We start from the raw sequence: 25,756 nt of genomic DNA, 5'->3' as shown, positions 1-25,756 counted from the left end.
AAAACACGATCTGCCTGGATTTGGGAGTAGAGTAAGGGGGAGGCGGGGGCTTATCTGATACTTTCCAAAAAAAGACCCCCACTCCCCCCTCCCTTCATTTTCCTAATTCCCAGCCTAGCAAAGACAGCACATCTGGTAACACTGTAGGGGTATTGTCCTTTTGGGCCTTTCGTGAGGCTTGAGTTTCTTTAATATTTCCTAAAGGATCTGGTTACCCAGAGCGCAGTATGAAGACTCTTATAGAGACACACTCTCAAATCATGAAAAAACCTCTTGAATTTAAGGGAGTACAACAAATAGATTGTCTTTCTTATCTACCTGTAAATCTTTGTGCCCATACACTGTTCTTTAGGAGCAATTGATTGTGAAAGAAGATAAAGCTGATGAACATCGTGTTTGTGATTATTTAAACTCAGTCAGTGGTTTGGACAATCATATAAAATAAGGTGCCTGACTGAATTTAGTATAGTGTGTGAGTGAGGGTGCTATTTAAAATGTAGTCATGGATTCCCACTGCAAGAGGGACTGGGCAACTGCAGACAGATGACACAATATGACCTCCAAGTTTTAATGGAGCTTTATGTGACAAAGCTGTTCAGCCTCCCGAGATCTTTGACTTGATGCCCCAAAGTTCACAATTTTAACTGGGGCAAGTTGAATCCTAAATAAGAAAACAATTAAGATTTGTTTCCTTTTTTTAACATTCATTCCACTACATGCCCACACACCTGGACCTAGTAGACTTGAGAATTCCTCAAAGGCAAGGGAGGGAGCTAGTGTAAAACATGATAAAAATGATGAATATACAATACCGCCGGGCCACAACCTGTTGAGCAGAGTGAAGTTATATCTAAAACAAGAAGGTATCAAATTGATAATCAATTCTGAGTTGGGTTGTTGATGACAAAGAGCCCCAGCACCAGATGTCAGACCACTGCTCCAGAGCCTCATCAACCCCTCAGCCCTCATAACATTTCCTGATTTCTGCCTTGCCAGCCTTTCATCTTCTCAGACTGGATACCTGATAAAGCCTCATAATACAGTTTAAACTGGGGGTCGCTATAAATAAGATTGAAATTGACAAAGCTCAGTCTGGGTGTGCTTAATAAAAACAGCAGGCAGTCCTCAGTCAGTCCACACTGTTCCGATAATGAGCTGGAAATGTGAGGAGTTAGAGCTGGTCAATTTACAGCCCAGACACCCTCTTAGCCTAAACCCCATCCCCATCTCACTTTAGAGCAATTTCAATACTACATAAAGTACTTTCATGGTGGTTAACCAAAGCTTTTTTCTTTTGCGTTTGACAGGTTGTGGAGTTGATCTCGAGTGCCATTGGTGACTTGGTGCAGGGAACCTACCATGAGATGCCCAACAGTTTGGAGGTAAGACAATTTATATACCACTACCAGGGACACCCTAGCCAGCTATAGCTACCGGTAACAGCCAAAATAAAGGAAACGCCAACATAAAGTGTCTTAATAGGGCGTTGGGCCACCACGAGCCGCCAGAACAGCTTCAATGCGCCTTGGCACAGATTCTACAAATGTCTGGAACTCTATGGGAGGGATGTGACACCCTTCTTCCACAAAATATTCAGTCGATTTGGTGTTTTGTTGATGGTGCTGGAAAACGCTGTCTTGGGCGCCGCTCCAGAATCTCCCATAAGTGTTCAATTGGGTTGAGTTCTGGTGACTGAGACACACATACACCCTTTAAACCCCCTGTGCTCCTTTGATACCCCTCTTTCAAAGTCACTGAGATCTCTTCTAGCCATGGTAGCCAAAATAATGGGCAACTAGGCATTTTTGTATACATGACCCTAAGCATGATGGGATGTTAATTGCTTAAATAACTCAGAAAACCACACCTGTGTGGAAGCACCTGCTTTCAGTATACTTTGTATCCCTCATTTACTCAAGTGTGTCCTTTATTTTGGCAGTTACCTGTAGTTACATGACACCATACAAACTAACTGAGAACATTACTAAAAAAATATGTCAAGGCATCCCCTACTACAGTTATGGTCATAATAACAAAAAAAAAGGTGAGTTTTGTTTTTAACATAAAATGAAAACATGCATTTTACTAAATTATTAATTTGGACAAACTTTTTAGTGTGCTTTTAAGTTAAGTTCCAAAGAATTAAAGTTGTACCGTATATTCTATAGTTGGCGCTGCTATTCGAAATGTAGATAATCGGATAAAAATGTACTTCTATGTAATGGAAACAGTCATAACTGAATACATAACACTTTATGTAAACTGCTCTTTTCAGGACAATAGCCTGACTGATGAAATCAACATGGTCACGTGGGAGGAGCAGACGTTCTTGTCCCATGGTGCCTTGCTGGCAAAAAGCTGTCAGGCAGCGATGGAGCTCGCCAAACATGACAAAGATGCCCAAGGACTGGCTTACAAATATGCCAAGCATCTATCACTGGGCCACAAGGCAAGTATTGCAGGAAACCTGAAAGATTGGCTTTGCTGAAAAGTATAGAATCATGCTGCTTTCAATCTTTCCTAAAAATGTGAAAATGCGAGTGAAAGACACAGTGGGTATTTGCAATACACTGAGATAGGTGGTGAAACGTAACATGTAAGGATCATGACTAGGCTGTCATGATTATTGACAAATGCTGTCATTCCCCCCTATTTAGTTGAACTCTGACCTGCAGCTATTTGTGAAGAGCAGCTCAGCAGACCCAGTAACCTTCAGTTTTAACTCGGCCCCTGTGGTTTTCCACCGGCAGATTGTGGGGCAGGAGAGATGGTGTCATCAGCTGCAACAGGTACTGAACCACTTATCCTGTGCTATTACTTTTGACATTTTAATTGTTTATATAGCCACAAGGTTAGGATGTATACTTACTTCTTGAATTTTCTTTCCCACCATCTTTCTCTGTGAACAGGCAAAAACTATTGGAAGACAAATTGACTATACAAAGGTGAGCAGGGTGAATGTACATACAGTGGATGTTTATTATTGTGCTATGGTAGCAAGGTAGGTTGCAAGACTGTCAAAGATGCTTAGAGAGTGTTGATATCCACTGTAACCAATCACAAGTTTGACATTTCCTTCCCAAAGTCAGTTAGAAAGGAAAGGAGGGGACAGATGGGGGTGCAGGAAGAGACAAGGGGGATCTCTGGTCACGTCTGAAACCAGATCGTGGGGATTAGGTAACCAGGACTATTTGTGGAGGAGACAGAGAGACTGAGACAGATCCATTGTCAGAGAATCTCCTTCAGGAGGGGGGATATGGGGAGAACGTATCCTCCTAACTGCACAACAGTTATTGTAGTAACTATAATTTTCATTTCCATATAGATTAGTATTTACAATAGAATAAATGTGTCCTGCTTGCCTGGGCTTTTACTCTGAAATACATATTGTGTCAAACACTAGGTGTGCCCTGTGCACTGCTCCTGTTAGTCTTAAATGTAATGCAGTCTGAACATCCATGGAGATGGTCTCAGTCAGACCATATTTTGGTAATCTCTGCCACCTGTTGTTCAACATAGGAAGAGAAGGTGGTGGACAGGACTTTCTGGGGACTAATGGAGTATGGTGGAGACCCTTGGAGTGTGCTGTGTCCCGTTTCCAAACTGAGGAGCGTGCACCCACATTAGTGCAGAGGAGCAATGCTCCCTGCCTGCTGTTTTTTAAGCGAAAGCCCACAGGGGCTTTTCAGTCCCAGAATTCATTAGGTAGAACGCCCTAAGCAAAAAGATGTCCTGACTGAGTCAGAGCAGAAGGGGGAAAGACACCCAAGATTACTCAGTGTGTCTGGGAGGAGGGGGAGTCTCATGACCAATGTACAGTTTTGTCTTGACCACTGCACATTCCATCCTCATTGTTCACAATAGGATGCTAATTTCAACATTTGCTTACAAAAAAAAATGCTGAAGTCATGTCATATGGTCTCTTCCTGCAACAGCTGCGGTCCACGATCAAGTTGGAGAAAGGTGTCACCTCGACAATAGATCTGTGTCATTACCACGGCAACAAAGCTCTGGAGTCCATCCAGTGTTTCCCTTCCTCTGAGGCGCGCTCAGCCTTGGAGAACATCGCTCGCGCGGTCACAAAGTTCTGACCCCCCCCTACTCCCCTGTGGCCACAATCAATCAATGCTCAAACACACACAAAAAACAATCTTGGTTCCATTTAAGCCAATCGGTGAGCAGAACACTCGCAACCCTCACCGGTGTTTACCGGAAATGAAACTACAGATCACACCTTTAAAACTCCATTTAACTGTTTGCTATTAAAACAATTCACATCCAGTCATCTGTTGAGTTATTTTATTGTGTTTACTACTATTACGACTTTGCTCTGTCACTGTGCAACAGCAAAAATCTAGGAGGGAAAAATGTCAAATTTCGTTGGCCCTGCCACGAGGAGCACACTCGAAGCTCCGCCAGCAGTAATTATTAATGAGGCCCATTCCCATGACCTGCAGCAAATGGACAGGAAATGCAAGGATATTGATTGGGCCGATGTGCCCCTGTGGGTTGGCGCCAGGGTGGTGGTCTGTGGTTTCCCTGGCACTCTCGGCAGGGGACAGCCAAGGTGTGAAACTGGGTAGAGAACAATGTTCCCTCTAAGCATGAGATTGAACTTCACTCAACTTTCTAGAGTTTTCCCCTTTAGTTAACACTATCAACATTTCCCTTTACTGTGGGAATTGTGATTGAATCAACGCAATATTAGCCACTTTCAATGCAACATACCGAAACAAAACTAACTATGCAAGAGATTTTGTTGTAGGCAGAGCGCATTGGAGTAGGATTCTATTGCATTGACAGGCATGACTCAGGCCCGTACTCTACACAGACCGGTGCGCTATAATCAATCAGAGCTGCAGTAGGCCTATATGCAAATAGACCATTGCCATATGGATTTGTGCCATTCACATTCAACTGTTTTACAGCATGAGCGGTCAGGATTATTATGCGCTTGTTTTAAGATCAACGCAAGAGCTGCATGTAGCCACGTGTGTACATTTGTTCATATCCTTAGCTAGTTAGTGAGTTATTAGCCCAGTTATAGCTCATTTGTAGTCAGCAATGTGGGAGTGATTGCTTCCTACAAGAGCACAAAACCTGTACATTTCTAGCCATCTTTGAAAAGCAAGTCAGGTAAAGAGCTTTTTTTGTGTCTTAAAGGGGCAGTGTTTTGAGACGGGCTTGAATAAGCTAAGTAGCCAATAGGCAGAGGGTAGCATAATTTGTCTGATTCTCTGTAATAATGGTATGGGAATAATAATGCATTTTATTTTGTAAAGTGGTTTCTTGCATCAAACAACACATCAAAATGTTCAGTCAGCTCCTAGTCTGAAGGACAAGTGGATAAACAGGTTAATGTCAAGCCCTGCATGTTCTTTTCAAAAGTCACATGGAATGTAGGTCTACATTGAACACCACACATTGGCTTCTACTGTAGGCTGAATGATAGAACCACAATTTCCATGTTAAAATGTTATGTGATGCATTTTATCCATTGTTTTTTTAAATGGTAGGCCTACATTATGATCAAATAGCCACAGTAACCTAAAACAGTAAATTAAAGCGGGTACGGCCTCAGTGTTCACAGTAAATGCGCACCGGAAGTTGCACAGAAATTTCACAAGGTTCAAGTTTGCACTCAGCAGTCCTGAAATTTGCTCAGTGCTGAAAAATTGTAGAGGGAACATTGTTGGAGAAGCGTCACCACTACCATCAGTGTCTGTCTGTCACATGCGGCCTGGCCTGAAGGGCATGCGGTACAGAGGAAGGGGAAAAGAAAAGGACTGCGAAGCTTATCCAGTAATGTAGAGGGCATTTCAAATAAAATGTGGATCTCAGTCGATGGGATGTGGGTAGTAGTTTGAGTCCACTCCCACTATGTTTTTGGCGCTGTTAGGTTAGCTGCAGTGCTGCCTCCATTTAGTAGGAACATTGTGTACAAGAGCAAGCCTTTGGCCATTGATGTAATATTAATCCATGCCGTGAGCAGACAGGAGGAAAGAAGGAAGTTAAAGGGACCAAACATAAAGAGGAGAATAAGGGTCTTCAAATAACTCAAACAAGTTTTTCTTAAAATTGGGAACAATTTTTACTGAGAACATTTACCTGTCTTTCTTGAGGTCCTTGCTACAGGCCCAGAATTACAGGTGTGGATCTCTATTTAGAATTCAGTCCTTACAGATTAGTGATCACTTCAAGGCAGGGAGGTTGCATTTTAGAAATCTCTATACAGAGTGACCACTCCATGTACAGTATCATATATCTGAAACCCTACACTGTTATTGTTCATAGAGATTATTTTTGTGGTTTCCCATCCGTCGCACCCAGACTGCTAGGTTGACAAGATGGCTGAGTTTACACAAATAATGTTGTGGAGGGGGCAGCAGGCAGCAGCTACCCCATGTGAGTGGGTGTCTGTGTGGTGTAATTACAGATGGGGCGCAGTGGAGAGCCAGCCAGCGCAGCAAAACAGATTCTATTACAGCTTCCCCACATCATGCTCCTACAGACAGAGGACAAATGTCCATAAAACAGAGAGACTTCAACAAGAGTGTCTTCAAAAGGGCATAATCTCTACATGCCACTCAAAAGAAGATGAGTACTCTGTTGGCTAGTCCACTAACGTAACACTGACAGGAGTGTCCCAAAATGGACACAGAAAATAAGTCTGGGGGGCAAACATATAGGTAGTCTTTCCCCTTCGTGGAAACATCCATCCATTGGTTTGCCTGCATTCTAAACCTAATTTTCATTGAAGACCTAGCCCTTTACCTGGCATTCAGTATTCTATACTAAACAAGAATATAAAACGCAACACGCAACAATTTCAAAGATTTTACTGAGTTACAGTTCATATAAGGAAATCAGTCAATTTAAATTAAATTCATTAGGCCCTAATGATGGATTTCACATGACTGGGAATACAGATATGCATCTGTTGGTCAAAAATACCTTTAAAAAAAGGTAGGGGCATGGATCAGAAAACCAGTCAGTATCTGGTGTGACCACAATTTGCCTCATGCAGCGCGACATCTCCTTTGCATAGAGTGGATCAGGCTGTTGATTGTGGCTTGTGGAATGTTGTCCTACTCCTCTTCAAGGATTGCGGCAGATGAATAGCACGACAATTGGCCTCAGGATTTCGTCACGGTATCTCTGTGCATTCAAATCTCCATCGATAAAATGCTATTATGTTTGTAATCCATAGCTTATGCCTGCCCATACTATAACCCCACCGCCACTATAGGGCACTCTGTTCACAACGTTGACATCAGCAAAACGCTCGCCCACACGACGCCATACACGTGGTCTCCGGTTGCGAGGCCGGTTGGACGTACTGCCAAATTCTCTAAAACGATGTTGAAGGCGGCTTATGGTAGAGAAATTAACATTCAATTTTCTGTCAACAGCTCTGGTGGACATTCCTGCAGTCAGCATGCCAATTGCACACTCCCTCAAAACTTGAGACATCTGTGGCGTTGTGACAAAACTGCACATTTTAGAGTGGCCTTTTATTGTCCCCAGCACAAGGTGCACCTGTGTAATGATTACGCTGTTTAATCAACTTCTTGATATGCCACACCTGTCAGGTGGATGGATTATCTTGGCAAAGGAGAAATGCTCACTAACAGGGATGTAAAGAAATTTGTGCACAGAATTTGAGCTAAATAAGCTTTTTGTGCGTATGGAAAATGTCTGGGATCTTTTATTTCAGCTCATGAAACATGGGACTTTACATGTTGCGTATGTTTTTGTTTAGTGTATTTTGTGTGCATTTGAAAGATCTCTAATCAATAATAGTGCCGTGATAGACTTTCAATTAGTCTTTTCACAAATTACCTTTCAGTGAACACCTGTTAATACCATCACATGGTGATGGATGAAACCACTCAGTGCATTAGGAACAATATGCTGTTCTCTCTTCAACAGAAACGAGCATATTGTCCAAAAATGACATTTTAACGAGCACTTCAAAGTGTTAAGTGCTGAATCCCAGCCCCTTGTTGCAAGCCTTCGCTTCAGTGACCCCCGACTTTCCAGCACAGGTCTCGCATTTCATTGGCTGACAGATCAGACTGCCGCGCCACACACTGCCACTGAGACAGCTCATTAACCAAATAATGACTGTCGCACCGTCTCAGCTGTTATATCAGCCCAACATCGACAAATTTGTGACCAGTCAGTGCTAGAACATTGGGTACTAACTAGAGTGTGCGTGGATGTTAGATATGATACAGTATGTCCTCGACAGAACAAGGTCAAGTTGTGCTCCCTACATTGTGACGGAACTGATTAACGAAATCTCTTTGTTCATTTGCAGAATCCATTTGTAATGCCATGGAATTTGGGTCTGGGATTTGGAACCTGTCCAATATGGTCGTTTCTGGACAAGTATTCCTGTTTATTTAGGGGACCCTTTTTGGCTAAAGAGCAACCCAGGGGCCAAAGGTTATTATATCCTCCTTTTGTATAGCCTTTTTAAGGGCAGTTCATTGTTCTTCCACCAATTCGGTGTCTTTATGATTTCACATAATTAAAAACATGTTCCCATCTCAAGAGGTAATTTTTGTTTTACTATAGTAAGTGCCTATTAAAGGCCCTGTGCAGTCAAAAATGTAATTTTCCTGTGTTATATTTATTTCAACAATATGAGGTTGAAATAATACTGTGACATTGTGAAAATGATGATAATGCCCTTTTAGTGTAAGAGCTGTTTGAAAAGACCGCCTGAAATTTCAACCTGTTTTAGTGGGATGGAGTTTTGGCCTTCCATGGTGACAATTATACTGAACAAAAATAAACGCAACATGTAAAGTGCCATGTTTCATGAGTTGAAATAAAAGATCCCCGAAATTTTCCATATGCACAAAAAGCGTATTTCTTTCAAATTTGGTGCACACATTTGTTTACATCCCTGTTAGTGAGCATTTCTCCTTTGCCAAGATAATCCATCCACCTGACAGGTGTGGCATATCAAGAAGCTGATTAAACAGCGTAATCATTACACAGGTGCACCTTGTGCTGGGGACAATAAAAGGCCACTCTAAAATGTGCAGTTTTGTGACAACACAATGCCACAGATGTTTAAAGTTGAGGGAGCATGCAATTGTAATGCTGACTGCAGGAATGTCCACCAGAGCTGTTGCCAGAGAATTTAATGTTCAATTCTATACCATAAGCCGCCTCCAATGTCGTTTTAGAGAATTTGGCATTACGTTTAACCGGACTAAAAACCGCAGACCACATGTAACCTCGCCAGCCCAGGACCTCCACATCTGGCTTCTTCACCTGCGGGGATCGTCTGAGACCAGCCACCCAGACAGCTGATGAAACTGAGGAGTATTTATTTCTGTAATAAAGCCCTTTTGTGGGTAAAAACTCACTGTGCAAACTATTGGTCGCTAAATCCGGAGAAATGACAGACCATGTAAAGAACTGTTGGTCACTAAATCTGGCTAGAAGGACCATGTAAAAACTGTTGGCTGGTATGCCCTCACCCGTCTGAGCGGTCAGCTGTGAATGCCCTCACCCGCTATGTACTTATAACTGATTGGTTTGGTTCTGTCCTCTATAGTGCTGTCTGGTTAGGACATGATGTTGAGGCCCATACTGAACACTTGGTCACCACCACACCCACACGCAGACACAGCTGTTTCCATTTGAAGATGTTTATATGATTTTGGTAATCAGAATGACTTGTAATCTTCAATTGGAAACAGCTGTGTGTTTGGTGGTCACCTGACTCGACTAGCAGGGGATCCCCACTGGGAGGAGAGGACAACTCCGCAACGGCAACCAGAACAGGCCCCATGGCAGTGGCTGGCTGTGGCTCCACGACTGGAGTGGGAGTCTCCTTAACTGTGGCTAGTCGAGCTGGCTGAGGAGGGTGCAGACCTTGGTGTCGTGGACTGTGCACTCTGGAGTTGTCTCCATCTGCTTGGGAGCTAGGCCTCTCTGGGGAGCAGAAGCGGACCCGACGCTCCCGTGCCTCTGGCCGGAGGGGCCTAGAGGGACATCGGCTGGGACAGCGGCTGGACCACCTCGGGGGGGAGGTGGCGCTCCTGACGATCTGGCAAATACGACGTAGGCTCCAGCCGGGAGGGCCTGGAGCGACAAAGATTTGTTGAATAACTGGGCCACCTCGGGACGTAGTGGGGGTCCCAATGGCGAACACTCAGGCCGGGAGGGCCTGGAGTAGTGTCTCTCAGGGGAGTAGCCAGGCCGACTCATGGCGTACCGGCAGTGATGGCGCTCCCGTGGCGGTGACGATGTCTCTAGCCAGGGAGGCCTAGAGCGGTGGTGGTCAGGAGAGTAGCGGCGCTCCCGTGGCATTGACTCAGGCCGGGATGGCCTAGAGTACGCCCTCCTGATCTCTTGCTGCTCGTGATGCAGGTACTCGTATTCCCTCATCAGCTCCCAACTGGTGAGGGTGTGGTCACTCCCTGACCACTGAGGAGGCCTGGAGCAGGGCTGGTAGTCTCTTAGATGAGAGAGGTGTGTAGGGCCTCGCAACTCATCTTCCTCAGAAACATGTCTTCTCCCTTTGGATGACAATAACACTCTGAGCTGAGTGGGTGGGTGCAGTGTCCAGATGCACATTTCCAAGCGCTCTGATTGGTTGGGAATGGCAGGGCTGATGGGTGAGGGATAACTTAGGTAGGCTGAGCAGCCAAACTAACAGGAAACTGAAGGGACTGTGAGGGGAAGTTAGGTAGCGAGGAGAGGAGCAGGACCGACTTTTTTTTTTTACACTGATTGGCTGGGCTCTGCAATGGGTGGGCCTGGCTCCCAAGTGCCATCTGATTCATCTGACCACTTTTTCATTGACCAAGTCACTGGTGCTTCCTGCTTTCGTTTTTGCTTGTAAGCAGGAATCAGGAGGATAGGATTATGGTCAGATTTGCCAAATGGAGGGCGAGGGAGAGCTTTGTACGTGTCTCTGTGTGTGGAGTAAAGGTGGTTGCACATTTAACATGCTGGTAGAAATGAGGTGGTGTTCTCAGGGTGATCAGAGGTGTTGGGTTTGCGCCAGACATAGCGTTTTCCTTTGGCCAAAAAGCTCAATTTTAGTCTCATCTGACCAGAGTACCTTCTTCCACATGTTTGGGGAGTCTCCCACATGGCTTTTGGCAAACACCAAACGTGTTTGCTTATTTTTTTCTTTAAGCAATGGCTTTTTTCTGGCCACTCTTCCGTAAAGCCCAGCTCTGTGGAGTGTACGGCTTAAAGTGGTCCTATGGACAGATACTCCAATCTCCGCTGTGAAGCTTTGCAGCTCCTTCAGGGTTATCTTTGGTCTCTTTGTTGCCTCTCTGATTAATGCCCTTCTTGCCTGGTCCGTGAGCTTTGGTGGGCGGCCCTCTCTTGGCAGGTTTGTTGTGGTGCCATATTCTTTAAATTTTTCCGTGGGATGTTCAAAGTTTGATATTTTTTTATAACCCAACCCTGATCTGTACTTCTCCGCAACTTTGTCCCTGACCTGTTTGGAGAACTCCTTGGTCTTCATGGTGCCGCTTGCTTGGTGGTGCCCCAGACTCTGGGGCCTTTCAGAACAGGTGTATATATACTGAGATCATGTGACAGATCATGTGACACAGATTGCACACAGGTGGACTTTATTTAACTAATTATGCGACTTCTGAAGGTAATTGGTTGCACCAGATCTTATTTAGGGGCTTCATAGCAAAGGGGGTGAATACGTATGCACGCACCACTTTTCCATTCTTTTTTTCTTTCATTTCACTAAACCAATTTGGACTATTTTGTGTATGTCCATTACATGAAATCCATGCAACAAAATAGGAAAAACGCCAAGGGGGATGAATACTTTTGCAAGGCACTGTATTATAGATTTTGTATTGTAGATATGTAGGGGTATTTCATGTGTGATGTAAGTGCCTTAATGTGTTTGGACCCCAGGAAGAGTAGCTGCTGCCTTGGCAGCAGCTAATGGGGATCCCTAATAAATACAAATAAAGTAGCAGGGTTGACCATAACAGGGTTGACGATTTCATCTTCAATCAGCCATAAATCCTCTTGTGACAGGGGGAATGGAAGCTTGTTGTACGCAACAGGGAGGGGCAATAGAATGCAAACTTCACAAAACAAATGCAATTGTTAAAAAATGTCTAGCCTGTATCTATGGGTTGACATATTATGCTAAACATATTATGCTAGACCCTCTCAGTTTTCCACCACAACACCAGAAAAGAGTAGAACCAGCTCTCATGCTTTACACTGATTTGACTGTTTCTTTTGAAAGAAATGTTTAAAAAGTAATAGTTTCACCATATTCAGTTCAGTTCACGTAACAGGGTTGACCTTAAAATGAGGGGCAGATGTAAAGGACTCACATTCAATAATTAGTATTCTTCAGAAATGACTGTCAAAGCAATAAAATAACTAATGCTTTACAATTATGGTAAAAACTTGGAGAAATGTTGGGATTAAGTGGGTTAAAGTTTTCCTAGAAGTCGCAGAGTGTGCACGGAGGGACATGTCAAATTGCTGAGTTTTGGCAATTTAGCAAGTCTTTATTCATATTAAAGTAAGATTAATTGAATTCCGCATATAATAATTTTAAAAGGTAGAATAGCAGCTACCTTTATGTCTACATAACGACTTAGTCCTCTAATCCTCAGACATGCATTAATGCCCTTACAAAACTGGATTTTTTTTCTGGATGCTGACATATTCTTTGGATCAAATGGGATGATGTTGGATTTCAGGCATTTTAAGTGTGAGAAATACGATTTATTTACATTTTTATCTGGGAATCTGACCTGGACCAACAGTAGTGGGCCCAATAGCTATTTCTTCACCGCCACCCTCTGTTGTAAATGCAATTCCATTTGAAAACACAGGAGGGAGACATACCATAGTAATGTTACTTTTTATGTCCAAGTTGCAAGTGGATCTGAAAAGGCGGATGTGGATTGATTGCAATGTGTATTAAAGGCCTGGGTTTCTAAATCAATTTGATCGATGTTTTCATTGTCATTGAATACATAATGTTTATAAACTATTCTATCACAAATATGTAGGTAGGTTATGTAGTCTCATGGAATGTAATTGAACACTAAATTCACTTTGTGCAGGTGAAAATGTCATGGGATGCATTTTCTCCATTGTTTAGTATTAGTTTGTGGCCCACTCTGTGAAGGTACTGCACATCTTCAGAGAGCGCTATATTGCAGCTACCTGTTGAAATGCAGAGAAAATCTGCGGTTGGGCCGTATTCTGCCAGTATGCCAGCTCACATGAAATAGCCTGCAGGGCTATCAAGCCTCATATGGGGATTCGCAAATTACCCACAAATAATGTAGCTAGTTATTTACCTTTCAATTCATTGCATTTTCGCGCAATTTGGGTAATCGTTTCTCCTGTTGTCATCATGCACAAGGCCCACGGCCACACAAAACACATCCACAGCTGTGCGGAAATGACACAGCAGGCGCGCGCCCAATCACGTCACGCGAGACGGCACAGACAAGAAAAAAAGAGGAGAGAAACACGAACAACAGTTATCCGTGTGTGAAATTCCCACGACATTCTCGGAAGATATGTTAACCCAATCTTCAATGACTGCAAAGGACTGCATGAAATCGTAAAGGTGAGCTCGAGCATCTGCGTTTTTGAGACAATTCCACGAAGACGAGTGGGAAAAACTCGTCCGAGGATATACACTGCCGCGTCACTAAAGAATAATCCCTAAAAAAACAATGATTAGCTAGCTTTAATGCGAAGTAAAACTATATCAATTTGATGTGTATTCAAATAAATCTCATGGCGTTTTTAATTGCCACGAAAGACTGAAGTTCTTATTGACAGCGGGGAAAGTATGACACAGCTGTGTGTGTACTCCAAAGATGATCTATTATATTGGCAAGATAGCCGAGTGACCGCTCTAACAATGGAAAAACATGTCCTCAATGATTGAAGGCAAACGAGATCAGGTGGGTCCATTCTAGCCAGTGAGAGGGCAGATACGCGTGTGAACATCAGGCACAACTAAGTGTTTTTTCTCAAAGTTATCGGAATGCCACGTGCAACCACTTATATCAGTATATTTGTAACAGCCTAAACATTACAAAACGTATATTAAATAAGCCTCACGTAATTCGACACCCAAAGACCGACGTACAAAAAATAGGCTTATCTCACGTGAACAGATCCTGGGCGGAGTAAATCCTCTCGTTTCGCCTCGTCCTCTGTCTGTGTACTCTCATGTTTTGGTTCATGGGCTTCTTCTAGTGGAAGAATGAGGAAGTGGATGGGACAGAAACAGCAGTAAAAGGGGGCGAGTGAGACAAGTCATAAAGCCTCTAGTTACAGACGTTGAGTCCTCTTGCATCACTACCAGAACACAACTCACCCACTGTTAGCAGTTAAACAGCAGAGCACAAGTTTATTATATTTATTTGTAAAATGAATGTGACACAGTCCATTATTTTCGATTAGTAAACATGCTCCCAAGCAGCTGATCAGTGTTCAGTATGAAATCCGCCTAATTGCCTATGAACATGTTAAAGCAGGTGAAGTAGACAAGTGAACTTGCAAGTGAACAAGGGCCTGATTGATTATGACAATAATAACATCATAGGCTTTACTTTATATGGAACAACACTCACAGTTATGTTGTTGAATATAGAATGGGACTTTTAATAATTTTGAAATATTATCATATGAAAGATGAAGTCTCTAACAATATAGCACAATTTGGACAATGCAATCAATGTAATGTGTCTATTTAGTAAAGGTTACTTAACAGTGCAGTGACATTTTAATTCTTAAAAATGAATAAACTGTAGATGTTACAGGTTTGATTTATTTTGATTCTATTTTTTCACTATAGGATATGAATTCCTCTGACCATGGGGAAAACTCGGATGGAGAAAAGCTCGAGAGAGGTAAGTCTATAAACAATTTCATTCCACTGTCATAATGCAACAATCCACTTCGAAGCGGTTTGGATTGATCAACACCTAAGTGGGAAAATCTAATTCACTTGTAAATAACATAACATTGATTTTAAATGTTTTTCTGCAGAGAGAGAACCCATTCAAGGCATCAAGTTGGAGACGGATGACTGTGCTATTAGTGAGACAACTGAAGGACCACGAAAATGGTCCCTTGGAACTAGTGAGGCCACCAGCAAACGTACTGCCATGGACATGGGCTGTGACGCTCACAATTCTGAATTGGACCAGTCTACCAGCAGCAAGAGAGTCAGGGTCTCTAGTGAGGTAAATTAATGAAATGGCATAATCTATGATACCTCATGACTAACTGAACTTGCTAAATAGGCCTGTCTATGTGATGACATTTGTCCATCTATTTATTTAGCGTGCTTATTCCAGTTTTTATATGACATTGAAAATACATTTGAGATAAGAAATGGATAATGTTGTTGTCTCTGTGTAGGCCGGGCGGCGCTTGCTGAGGAGATTGTCTGAAGAGTCCACGAGGCCTCAACCCCTTTGCCTGACATCTGCTGACCAGGAGAAGACTATAGCCTCTTACAGGAAGCCTCTCTACAGCATCTCTCACAGAATCACAGAGAAGAAGCTCACATCAAGCCTTGACCAGCATGCTCAGCATGAGGGAGGAGTGCGGCTAAGCTACAGCAGCCTCTTATCCCCTCAACTGGTCAATACAGGGGAGCACAGCCGAAGTGAACCCCTCTCTGCCCTGGGTGCGGCAGGGTCCATGTCTTCAACAGACTCTAATCTATACTCCCTCATTGAGAAGATGTTTTTCATCCTTAATACGCTCAACTCAAGCATGACCCAACTGCACAGCAAAGTTGATCTACTTTCCCTGGAGGTCACTCGCATCAAGAAACAGATCAAACCCTCGGAGATGGCGACTGAGTTCCAGCCTCCGCCAGAATACCTGTTGACAAATGAGGAGCTGAGTCAGCTGATGGAGCAGACATCAAATGCTGGCGAGTTGGGTTGTCGACTGCTGGTACACCTCTTCCCAGAACTTCTTAAAGCCAATGAGTGCACTCGTGGTTGCATCATCAACAAGAGAACGTTGGATTCCTTACATCTGCAGCTAATACGCAACTATGTGGAGGTGTGCTTTCCTCTGGTTAAGAACAACAACATTTGGCAGGATGAATGCCTATTACAGATTAATGACTTCTTTAACCGCTTCTGGGCCCAGAAGGATATGGAGAGTGGCCAACAGTCATGTGGGAAACAGACTATTACAAGCTTTGGTTTCAAAGCTGAGCAGAACCAGCCCTGCCATTTTATAAATGAGGAGGGACAAGAAGTGCACCTTGACTTAGATTCCAATGGTGACCACACCAACAACAACAAAGTAGTGCCAGACCTTGTGTTTGACACTCAGGAGGTTGGAGAGGATCTTGATGAGCTTTCTTCCCCTGAAGACTTTGTTATGTTTCTTGTAAACCGACTTTTCCCTGAGGTTTTTGAGGAGGGGAAATTTCCAGAGGGTAGTGTGGGAAAGATGATCTTGGACTCGGACAGGATAGAAATTATCCGTAAATACATGGAAGCAAATTTTCCTGATGTCTCAGAGGATAGTTGGCTGCAGGTGTGTGTGCAGCGCATAGAAGACGCAATAGAGGGTTCTCACAGTAACGGCAATGGCAGCGATCCTGAGAACATGAACGATGAAAGCTATGACTCCACAAGCCTCCCTGACGATGTCTCTATCATCAAGATCAGTGACTTGTGTGACTACGAGAGACCAGGTCGTAGGTCAAAAAAGTCCTTGCTTGTGCCAGTCGATTTTGAACAACTTGAGATGCCCCTACCAGAGTTCAGTGTGCCTCAAGAGTATCTGCTCTCCAGGGAGCAGCTGAGGAACAACTATGACTGTAGCTTGTCAATTGGAAATTTTGCCTCTCGCTTGTTGGTACTTATGTTCCCTGAGCTCTTCACCTATGACAACGCACGGAAGCATTACAACTGTAGTGGCTCTCTCGGGAAGAAGCAGCTTGATCCTGTACGGGTCGACCTTATTCGCCACTACGTACAGCTACTATATCCACGGGCCAAGAATGACAGAGTGTGGACCCTGGAATTTGTGGGTAAACTGGACGAGCGGTGCAGGCGTCGAGACACGGAACAACGGCGGTCGTACCAGCAGCAACGCAAAGTCTACGCTCCTGAGTTGGAGCAAGAGCCTGTGGACTTTGTGGCTGCTTGCCAAGTGAACCAGCTCAACACAGAGCGCTTGAAGGACTTCGAAATTCCTCCACTACCGCCCGAAAAAAGTAGCAAAGACTTCTGCAAGATCCCCCTGGAGAAATTGACGGTGTCGATCCCGGACTTCCCCGTGCCTTCGGTCTACTGGCTCTCAGACACTGAGGTGCGAGAGATTGTCCAGCAGAGCCTTTCTGTGGGAAACTTTGCTGCCCGCCTACTGGTGCGCCTCTTCCCTGAGCTCTTCACACAGGAGAACCTGCGGCTTCAGTATAACCACTCGGGCGCCTGCAATAAGAAGCAGCTGGATCCTGTGCGTCTCAGGCTCATCCGCCACTATGTAGAGGCCGTATATCCAGTTGAGAAGATGGAGGAGGTCTGGCATTACGAATGCGTGCCAAGCATAGATGAGCGATGCCGGCGGCCCAACCGTAAGAAGTGTGACATACTGAAGAAGGCCAAGAGATCAAATACTGTGTCCTAGTCAAAGCTGAAGGCAACACTTACTTTTTTTATTCTAAATATTTACACAAGTACATAAGCTGAATAGCATAGTGAAGCCTTTGCACACGGTCCTGTGTAGGATAAGGCCAACTCTTAAAGGCTTTTCATCAGTACTCTTAATGGATGTATTTGTAATATCGAACTACAGCATTAGACGGTGTAGTTTTTCATCGATGACGTTTGAGATGAAATCATGAGATGATAGACTAAGTTTCAATGTACAAAAACGATACTGTAATAGCTAATCTAACTTACCCTGTAGATAAGCTGTTGTAGCCTTAAAAACAATAAACATGTAAATATTACAAAGACAGTAGATCAGTCAAAGATGGATAGAAATTGTGATATTATTTTGTTCCAACGCACATGTTGTAGCATTATGGCACCACTGGTCTTTTATAAAATGTTATGTTATACCTTCTTATAGAAGTTTGTACTATAAATCTGTATTAAACCATAGCAACAGGTCATGTTAACCCATTTGTAATAAAATCAGTCCAATTTAGCATTTCACTTTATTAGCATTTAGCTAATTAAATACTTATCCCACCCATATTTTCTTTGCATCTGATTCAAGCCATGACTATCCATTACTTAATTACGTAGAATGACTTGGAGAATTTGGATCTGTTATTAACATCTGTTAATTGAAAATGGTGTCAAGGCTATTTGAAACCAGATAAGCCAATGATAACACATAACAAGAGGACTACTGTAAAAACTGCACAATTCACTATGATGTAACATCATGCAAAGATGTAGATATTCTAATTCCCTTGTCAATGGCGAGAATTATAGTCAGTATCGTCCACTAAAAACTCTTGGAAGTTCCACGTTTTTCCAGCGCCTCAGAACAACTTTGTACCGGTCTCCATTCTTGGATTCACCCAATTCCAAGGTGTCCACAACTTTAACCTGAAGAGAGAACCAAAGATCAGTACAGTGAAGAAAACTTAAGACTCGTGCCAGAGCAGGGCGGGGTGTTGATTGGACTGCTCTACCACTTCAGTGCACGGGGTATGGGTTTGGGTCCTTACAGTCTTGTAAGATGTTGAAGGTTGGCAGAAATATGTTTATTTTATAAGTCATTACTAGGCACAAAAGTAACTCACCGATTTACTTTTCTTGATGAGTTTCTGTACATTTAGCCGAAGCTTGTTGCCATATCCTCCACTGAAATAAAGAGAGAGAAAAAATCAGTAAGCCACTGCAGATAGGCCTAGAGCCTTTGAAGTAGTAGGGCAATTCCATTCCATATCAATCAATCCATTTGACCTCATCTCTTCATTCACCCATGAGAGAAATGGTATAAATGTGATTTCTGGACCTGAATGACCAAGCTTTCAGGAGAGAGGTGCTCAAAGTCGACCCACATGGATCCCCTCAAATTGTTGCAGATATTGATGCCAACTACTAATGATACCATTACCCAGTTTTTTTTCTCCTTGAGTGCATCCAGTTGAAAACCTAAAGGCATAACTCTGTAACCACTCACTTGCGTGGGATGTCAAGGCCAGCTTTCATGATAACATATCGAAAGGACTGCACATATTTCTACATGTCTTTGGGTACACTGGAGGTTCATCCTCATAGTCACTGTCCTCATAGTCTTGGCGTCTCCTTTCTTTTTGCTGCTTTTGAACCTCACGTGATGAAGACATGACCAGGTCTTAGCTGAATTGGTCTTAGCTGAATTCCAGCTTTAGGGAGCTTGTGTGTCCCAAGGGTCAGGGAGGAGGAGGAACCACACAGCTGGGGAGTGTGTAGTGTCCAGTAAGGTCGATGTCCAGGGTTCAGCAGCTTGTGGGTACTCAGCCTTCCCAACTGTCTCAGGGCCAGTGCCTGTATCAACAATCGCTGCATGCTATAGCTCCTTGAAAATGTAGACATTTACAACACAATACAGTTACAAATGGCAGTCAATTGTGATTTTCTGGTACAACAAGCCTTTAGGAAATCAAGAACTATATACATGTAATGTCATAGATGGGAAACATTGTTAACAGTTATGTTGGTGGCCCACTCTATGGTAATGCTAATGATCACATAACAGTGGGGGTGTGGCCATGAGAGCACGTTAGCTGGCTAATGAATGGCCCCACCCTGCAGACTCTCGACCAAGCGTGTTGTCATGCTGCGTCACGCGGTTGCTAAACTAATCGTCACCAAAGATTATGGATATACTGACAAGATACGTCTCTCCGCCCTAAAAATAGTCGTTGTCCACAAAGCGTCCCGCCTATCCTTTTTTTTTTTTTTTTTTTTAGATTGGTGGATACATCTAATTATTGTAATCCTTTTTTGAATATTCGATGAGGGTTGTTGACGTCAACCACCTGTATGCAATGGCGAGAGGGAGAGGCTATGCTACTATCCTTATTATATGAATATTCATAGACATCTCGAGACAACTCCGATACAGTGTTTTTTCTCAAAGTTGCCGAAATGTCACATATCCTATGTATATCAGTACACTCCTAACAACTTAAGCATTACGAAACATCTATTGGATCAAATAAACCTCACGTAGCAAATAAGCCATTCATTTTTTTGTTGACCAAATTCGACACTCATTAACCTCCATACAAAAACTTGGTGGGCGATACAACGAAAAAACGCCACCTGCTGGAGGGAGACAGATTTTCCGCCGAGTTGGGCCTCGCTCTTCCTCTGCCGTCACGCAATCCCTTCTCAAAGTCAGGGTATGAGTCGAAAAACCTGCCTATTTTCCTCGAAAATACGTGATGTGACTATTCCAAAGCTATACGATATTACAGAGAACAAGTTCATTATCTCACATCTCAGGAAATATTTGTCATGCTACTGTTCGGTTTTTGAGCTAGCGCCCAATTGACTCCCATTCACTCTTTGAAGGAGAGCTTTCCTTGTCCCAGAATAGCCCAGAATGCACCGTGCGGCCCATTGCCCATGATAATGGGCGTTTTCAATAGAGTTTGCCCATTTCCTCAAAAGTATCTCTGACTTGACCCGTGTGAAGCCAGCAACAGTAAAATAACTTCCACGTCAAGTTTGATGATCCTTCAAATTAAAAGGCTGACCTGTAAACGGTGAAAATGAATGTGAAGGCAAAAAATATGGAACATTTGCACGATTATCATCATATCTTACAAGTAATCGAACACATACATTTCTAAGAGACATCATAGAGGAAAATACAATCTGCACAAGCAAGAGTATAAGTGTGTTGCTTTTTATTCCAAAGACATTGTAGCCTCGTACAGGTGGATTTACACATGAAAACCACACAAAAAAATCCATAACATTTAAATGAATATTTTTCAATATTTCAATCAAAAACCTTCATCTGTGTTTGTTAATGCCTTACATTTTTTTTAAACCTAAATGTTGGTTTGTGATCAGTACCCCACTTGGCACACACTGGTTGAATCAACGTTGTTTCCAAGTCATTTCAATGAAATTACGTTGAATTGATGTCTGTGCCCAGTGGGAAGTTTATTTTTTCAATCATTCAAAGGATACAATGTGCTTCACAAACTGGTGACAGTGTATTTATTATTTGTGATTATTTTGTTGCAAAATCTTACTTGCATTGCACAAGACTATGGAATGACTTTTCCCATCACTGTCATATTTTATGTATTTTCCAGACATGTTAATATACATATTTGTCCATTTAAATACATACTTGCTACAAAGTTTGAGAAGAAATATACATTAACATTACTATACAATTCAACATTTACAGCTAGTGTGACTTTAAGTGGTTATTAACAGGTATCAGTCAGTTGTTGGAAAGAATTTGATATTAAAATATGTCTCATGTGCTTCATATTATTAAACCAATCAGGAAACCAAAACCCTGCTGAAAAGTTTAGTTGTATAACTTAAAGGTGCCTTTGTTAAAAAGGTGTTGGGGGCACCACTTACAGATTAAGTAGGCTATGTTACATTTCAATAGCCCATGTGACTATCATATAGTGTTCAGATAGAACTGATACAAACAAAAGGAAATCATAGAAATTGTGCCATTTATGTTTGTTTTCATTTGGCAGTTATCTCAACATGTTGGTTCCAATTATGAGAGAATGGTGAAGTCGTAGTTATTGCTGTTGATTTTTTTCCATATTACTTGTATTAAAAAAAAACTTCTCTCCACTGATGTGTTGAATAAATGTGTAAAGTTATTTCATAATTAAGAGGAAGACTTGATGAAAGTATTTATGAAATGAATGCGAATACAATTATACTCAATACACTTATTCATGTCTATAGAACATAGACTCCAGCATTCATCCCCACCGGCCTTGGTTTACGCCTAAAGTTTACCAAAAAAATCACTTGACTGCATTGAATGTGTACATTTCTTTTTTGGTAACATCTCCACATTTTAGTGTTGTCACAGCCAAAATGTAACCCTTAGTGATCACTAGTTAAAAGGTATTGAGGGAATATGCACCTAAGATTTACATCTATCCAGTTCCATTAACAATCTTATGCCATGAGGTTTTCTGTAGTTGTTAATGTCGTGCAGGGCAAACATCTTTGTTCATTCACAAAGTCATGCTATCTGTGAATACATTGCATTGTCATAGGGAGGTCTCCACACAGGAGCCATTCCTATGAAAGGACCTGTGATTGTGGCAGTTCTCACTACAGTGGACAATTAGCACTGGGAAGCAAAGAGCATCCTGGTAATCTGGGGGGTCCTCGTCGTCAGTGGTTAGGCGCCCGGAAAGGCAGCGGGTGTTCTCACTGGGACTCAACTGCTCATCTAAGCTGCTTCTACTCCTCCAGAAACAGCTGCGTCGCGATCCGTAACGCCGGCCCAAGGAGAAGCGGCTGCCGCTATAGGACACCCGGCCGACCCGCGGGCTACTGCCGGTACATATGCTGAGGGCACTCCTGGAGAAAACAGAGGAGCTGCTCATTGCCCGGTGACAGCGCTCGCAGTTCTGTCTGAAGCCGCCAAAGCCACCAGAGGAGCACTGGGCCAGTTCCATGAGACCGGCCTCAGAGTAGCTAGGCACCAACTGCTGGTTGGAATGGATGTGCCACTCCAGCTCTGTGCTGTCGATGGTGTTGACCCGGGGGATCCGGTGGCTGTAAGGGCGTTCATCGAGAGGGGTCACAGGGACGTAATCCGCCCCGAAGAGTTTCTCCACACGGTAATGGACGTAGGCAGTGCGGTACTCTGTGAAAACCCTCAGGGGCCACGAGAAGGTGAGGAAGGATGCTGCCCAGAACACATGATGAGACACATACCATGGGTGGTGGTCAGGTTCAGAAAACACAATCACACACTCCTTTAAGTTGATGTCCTTCAGGTGCATCCCCTCCCGCGCCTCCATATAGTCATCTAGCCCCTCGTTGTCAGTGAAGAACCTTGCTCTTTGGGTGAGGTAGGAGTTCTCAGACTCCACATTAGCAAAACTAAAGCACTTGGTGAACCTCAGTTTGGTGAGTGGGGCCTTCTCCAGACCAAGCAGTTGTTTTGAGACGTCCTTCATCCCACAGTGACCGTAGTCATAATCAGCCTCAGCCACATGGGTGTTGACCCGTTCATGGTAGACCTGTGTGCTGGTGTAGGCATCCCCATTACGATAGCGTGTGACCTGCCGAGTCCGTCTAACATAGTGGTAGCTGATGGCCTTCCACCAGATGCAGGGTTTAGCTTGCTGCATCCTTTGGACACGTTCATAAATGCCCTCTACATCCATTTTATGCTGCAGCTCACTCTTGGCATGGCAGTGCCAGCACTCCACCAGGTAGACCAGGTAGAGCATGAGCAGGAAGGCCAGAGGGATGTAGATGTAGCCGTCAGAACAGGGGCTGTCATGGTACATCATGGACTTCCCTTTGAAGGCACTGTCAAAGGTGAGGCGAGTCACCTTGGTGACATGACACCACACCATGGCTCCCATGCAGCCGTACATGAGCATGGAGAGCAGCAGGCATTTCCAGAAGCTCTCTCTACACAGGGACTTGCTCAGGGATTGCTTCAAGGGCCTCTGCTGTTAATTCAAAGCATGCAAAAAAGAGAGGATACAGTGTAGGTAAATGTAAATGGACACACCATTACCAAATTCAAACCATTCAACATTTGATTCCCTCGAGGGCTTCTGACTTTTTGTTCACAAAATGTTTCCCCCCTTTTTTCTATGAAGCTCCTATTTGAAGCACAGCAAGGTAGCTCAACACTTACATAAATAAGTCTTAACCTATAGGCAATTGAAACGTTTAGCCTACCGACTCTTAATAGAAAAATACTAGGTAAATAGCTATTTATCTTGCAAATACAATTAACCAACATCAAGGATCAAAATAATGTTCATACCCCCTGTTCGATTGTCATGAATATCCAATAATGTAGGCTATGCAACATCTGTGACATTCAACCAAAAACATGGACGGGGTTGGGTGCTTTATGCCTGAGGTTATGAACACGTTTTATTATAGCAAGGCTTCTGGCAATTTTATGGCAGCATAATATGATATGAGAGTGGTACCTCTTCTCTGGTGTCTTCCTCGAAAACCGTGGTTGTACTGCTCTCACTCGCTGCCGCAGCCGAGGCTGGAGGGGGCATTGTGGTACCGATTAGCAGTAGGGCGTGGAGTTGCGAATTGCGCTTAAATTGCTTGCTCCGACGTTGAGATAGTCGCTTGTATCTATCCAGTGTCCTTTGTTAATTTGCACACAAATAGCTTGATTTATTTGCTAATTATAGCCTATATACCCTATCAAGGCAGCAGCCGAGAGATCTGCTGGCAAACATTTAATCGAATAAAACATGCAGGTAACAGACCAATAAATGAGCCGTATCGTTCGTTCATAGATAATTGATTCTGAGCTCTGATAAAAATGGCGCAATCAAGAAAGCGTTTACGCCAGCGGCGACTTGAAAGACAATCAGTCTATTTAGAATCGTGTTTGAATTCTCCCTCACTCAGATTGAGGAACGTGACCTTGTCGGTATGCTGAAGTCATACTGTCCACTGAGCATCTTGTAGTCAACCTGAGCATACAGCGTCGGCTCATACACCTGTTATAATGCCTTTTAATAATATGAATAACAACCTAACGGTAATAGCCCAATAATAATAATAATAATAATAATAATAATAATAAAAAAAATAATAATAATATCATTACTAATATAAGCCTATAACAATTCTACTAATTCTGCCTACTAATACTAGCCTACTAATAATAATATGTAGGCATACTATAGCCTAATTTAATGTATACTCAATATATAACATACATAAACACAGCAAAGTATGGTAAGAAAATAAAAAGGCAAAAGCATATAGCTACTTATATGGGCAAGACATGGTGAACTTGTTATATTGGCTATGTTTAAAAAGATATGTCTTTAGTGCAAGTTAAAAGATTGTTCTGAAATGCAAACCCTCAATGAAACAGCAGATGGCAACGTATACACACGTACAGTGCATTCGGAAAGTATTCAGACCCCTTAACTTTTTCCACATTTTGTTACTTTACAGCCTTATTCTAAAATGGATTAAATTGTCCCCCCCTCATCAATCTACTCACAATACCCCATAATGACAAAGCAAAAACAGGTTTTATACATTTTTGCAAATTTATTCAAAATAAAAACGGAAATATCACATTTACATAAGCATTCAGACCCTTTACTCAGTACTTTGTTGAAGCACCTTTGGCAGCGATTATAGCCTCGAGTCTTCTTGGGTATGAAGCTACAAGCTTGGCACACCTGTATTTGGGGAGTTTCTCCCATTCTTCTCTCCAGATCCTCTCAAGCTCTGTCAGGTTGGATGGGGAGCATTGCTGCACAGCTATTTTCAGGTCTCTCCAGAGATGTTCGATCGGGTTTAAGTCCGGGCTCTGGCTGGGCCACTCAAGGACATTCAGAGACTTGTCCTGAAGCCACTCCTGCGTTGTCTTGGCTGTGTGCTTAGGGTCGTTGTCCTGTTGGAAGGTGAACCTTCGCCCCAGTCTGAGGTCCTGAGTGCTCTGGAGCAGGTTTTCATCAAGGATCTCTCTGTACTTTGCTCCGTTCATCTTTCCCTCGATCCTGACTAGTCTCCCAGTCTCTGCCGCT

General features: G+C 43.1%; 3 protein-coding genes across 5 annotated transcripts in view; 2 read left to right on the top strand and 1 right to left on the bottom strand.

Annotated features, from left to right (window-relative positions):
- Positions 1–4,285, top strand: part of LOC121544785 (all trans-polyprenyl-diphosphate synthase PDSS2-like) — a 32,550-nt gene extending 28,265 nt beyond the window's left edge. For 2 of the 3 annotated variants that reach the window (XM_041854930.2, XM_041854928.2), the window contains 5 exons: positions 1,308–1,382; positions 2,276–2,449; positions 2,658–2,789; positions 2,910–2,945; positions 3,936–4,285. In XM_041854930.2, the coding sequence (XP_041710864.1) occupies positions 1,308–1,382; positions 2,276–2,449; positions 2,658–2,789; positions 2,910–2,945; positions 3,936–4,091 (573 nt within the window). In that variant the 3' untranslated portion in view covers positions 4,092–4,285. The remainder of the gene's footprint in view (positions 1–1,307; positions 1,383–2,275; positions 2,450–2,657; positions 2,790–2,909; positions 2,946–3,935) is intronic. The other variant, XM_041854929.2, reaches the window with a different exon arrangement.
- An 8,984-nt stretch (positions 4,286–13,269) lies between these two features.
- On the top strand, positions 13,270–18,240 carry LOC121544782 (BEN domain-containing protein 3). Its single transcript, XM_041854925.2, has 4 exons — positions 13,270–13,615; positions 14,858–14,912; positions 15,052–15,248; positions 15,427–18,240. Exons 2-4 carry the CDS (start codon positions 14,861–14,863, stop codon positions 17,665–17,667), a joined length of 2,490 nt encoding a protein of 829 aa, XP_041710859.2. The 5' UTR covers positions 13,270–13,615; positions 14,858–14,860; the 3' UTR covers positions 17,668–18,240.
- Positions 18,241–20,884: 2,644 nt separating this feature from the next.
- On the bottom strand, positions 20,885–24,647 carry LOC121544783 (transmembrane protein 151B-like). The gene is made up of 2 exons (XM_041854926.2): positions 24,176–24,647; positions 20,885–23,680 (listed from the first exon to the last, which is right to left on the bottom strand). The coding sequence occupies exons 1-2, from the start codon at positions 24,251–24,253 to the stop codon at positions 22,256–22,258; spliced, it is 1,503 nt and encodes a 500-aa protein (XP_041710860.1). The 5' UTR covers positions 24,254–24,647; the 3' UTR covers positions 20,885–22,255.
- Between the last annotated feature and the right edge of the window lie 1,109 nt (positions 24,648–25,756).

Source organism: Coregonus clupeaformis, chromosome 29 (assembly GCF_020615455.1).
Source record: "Coregonus clupeaformis isolate EN_2021a chromosome 29, ASM2061545v1, whole genome shotgun sequence".
Classification (NCBI taxonomy): Eukaryota; Metazoa; Chordata; class Actinopteri; order Salmoniformes; family Salmonidae; genus Coregonus; species Coregonus clupeaformis.
Note: the sequence above shows the minus strand (reverse complement) of the source record. Positions and strands in the feature narration are given on the sequence as shown.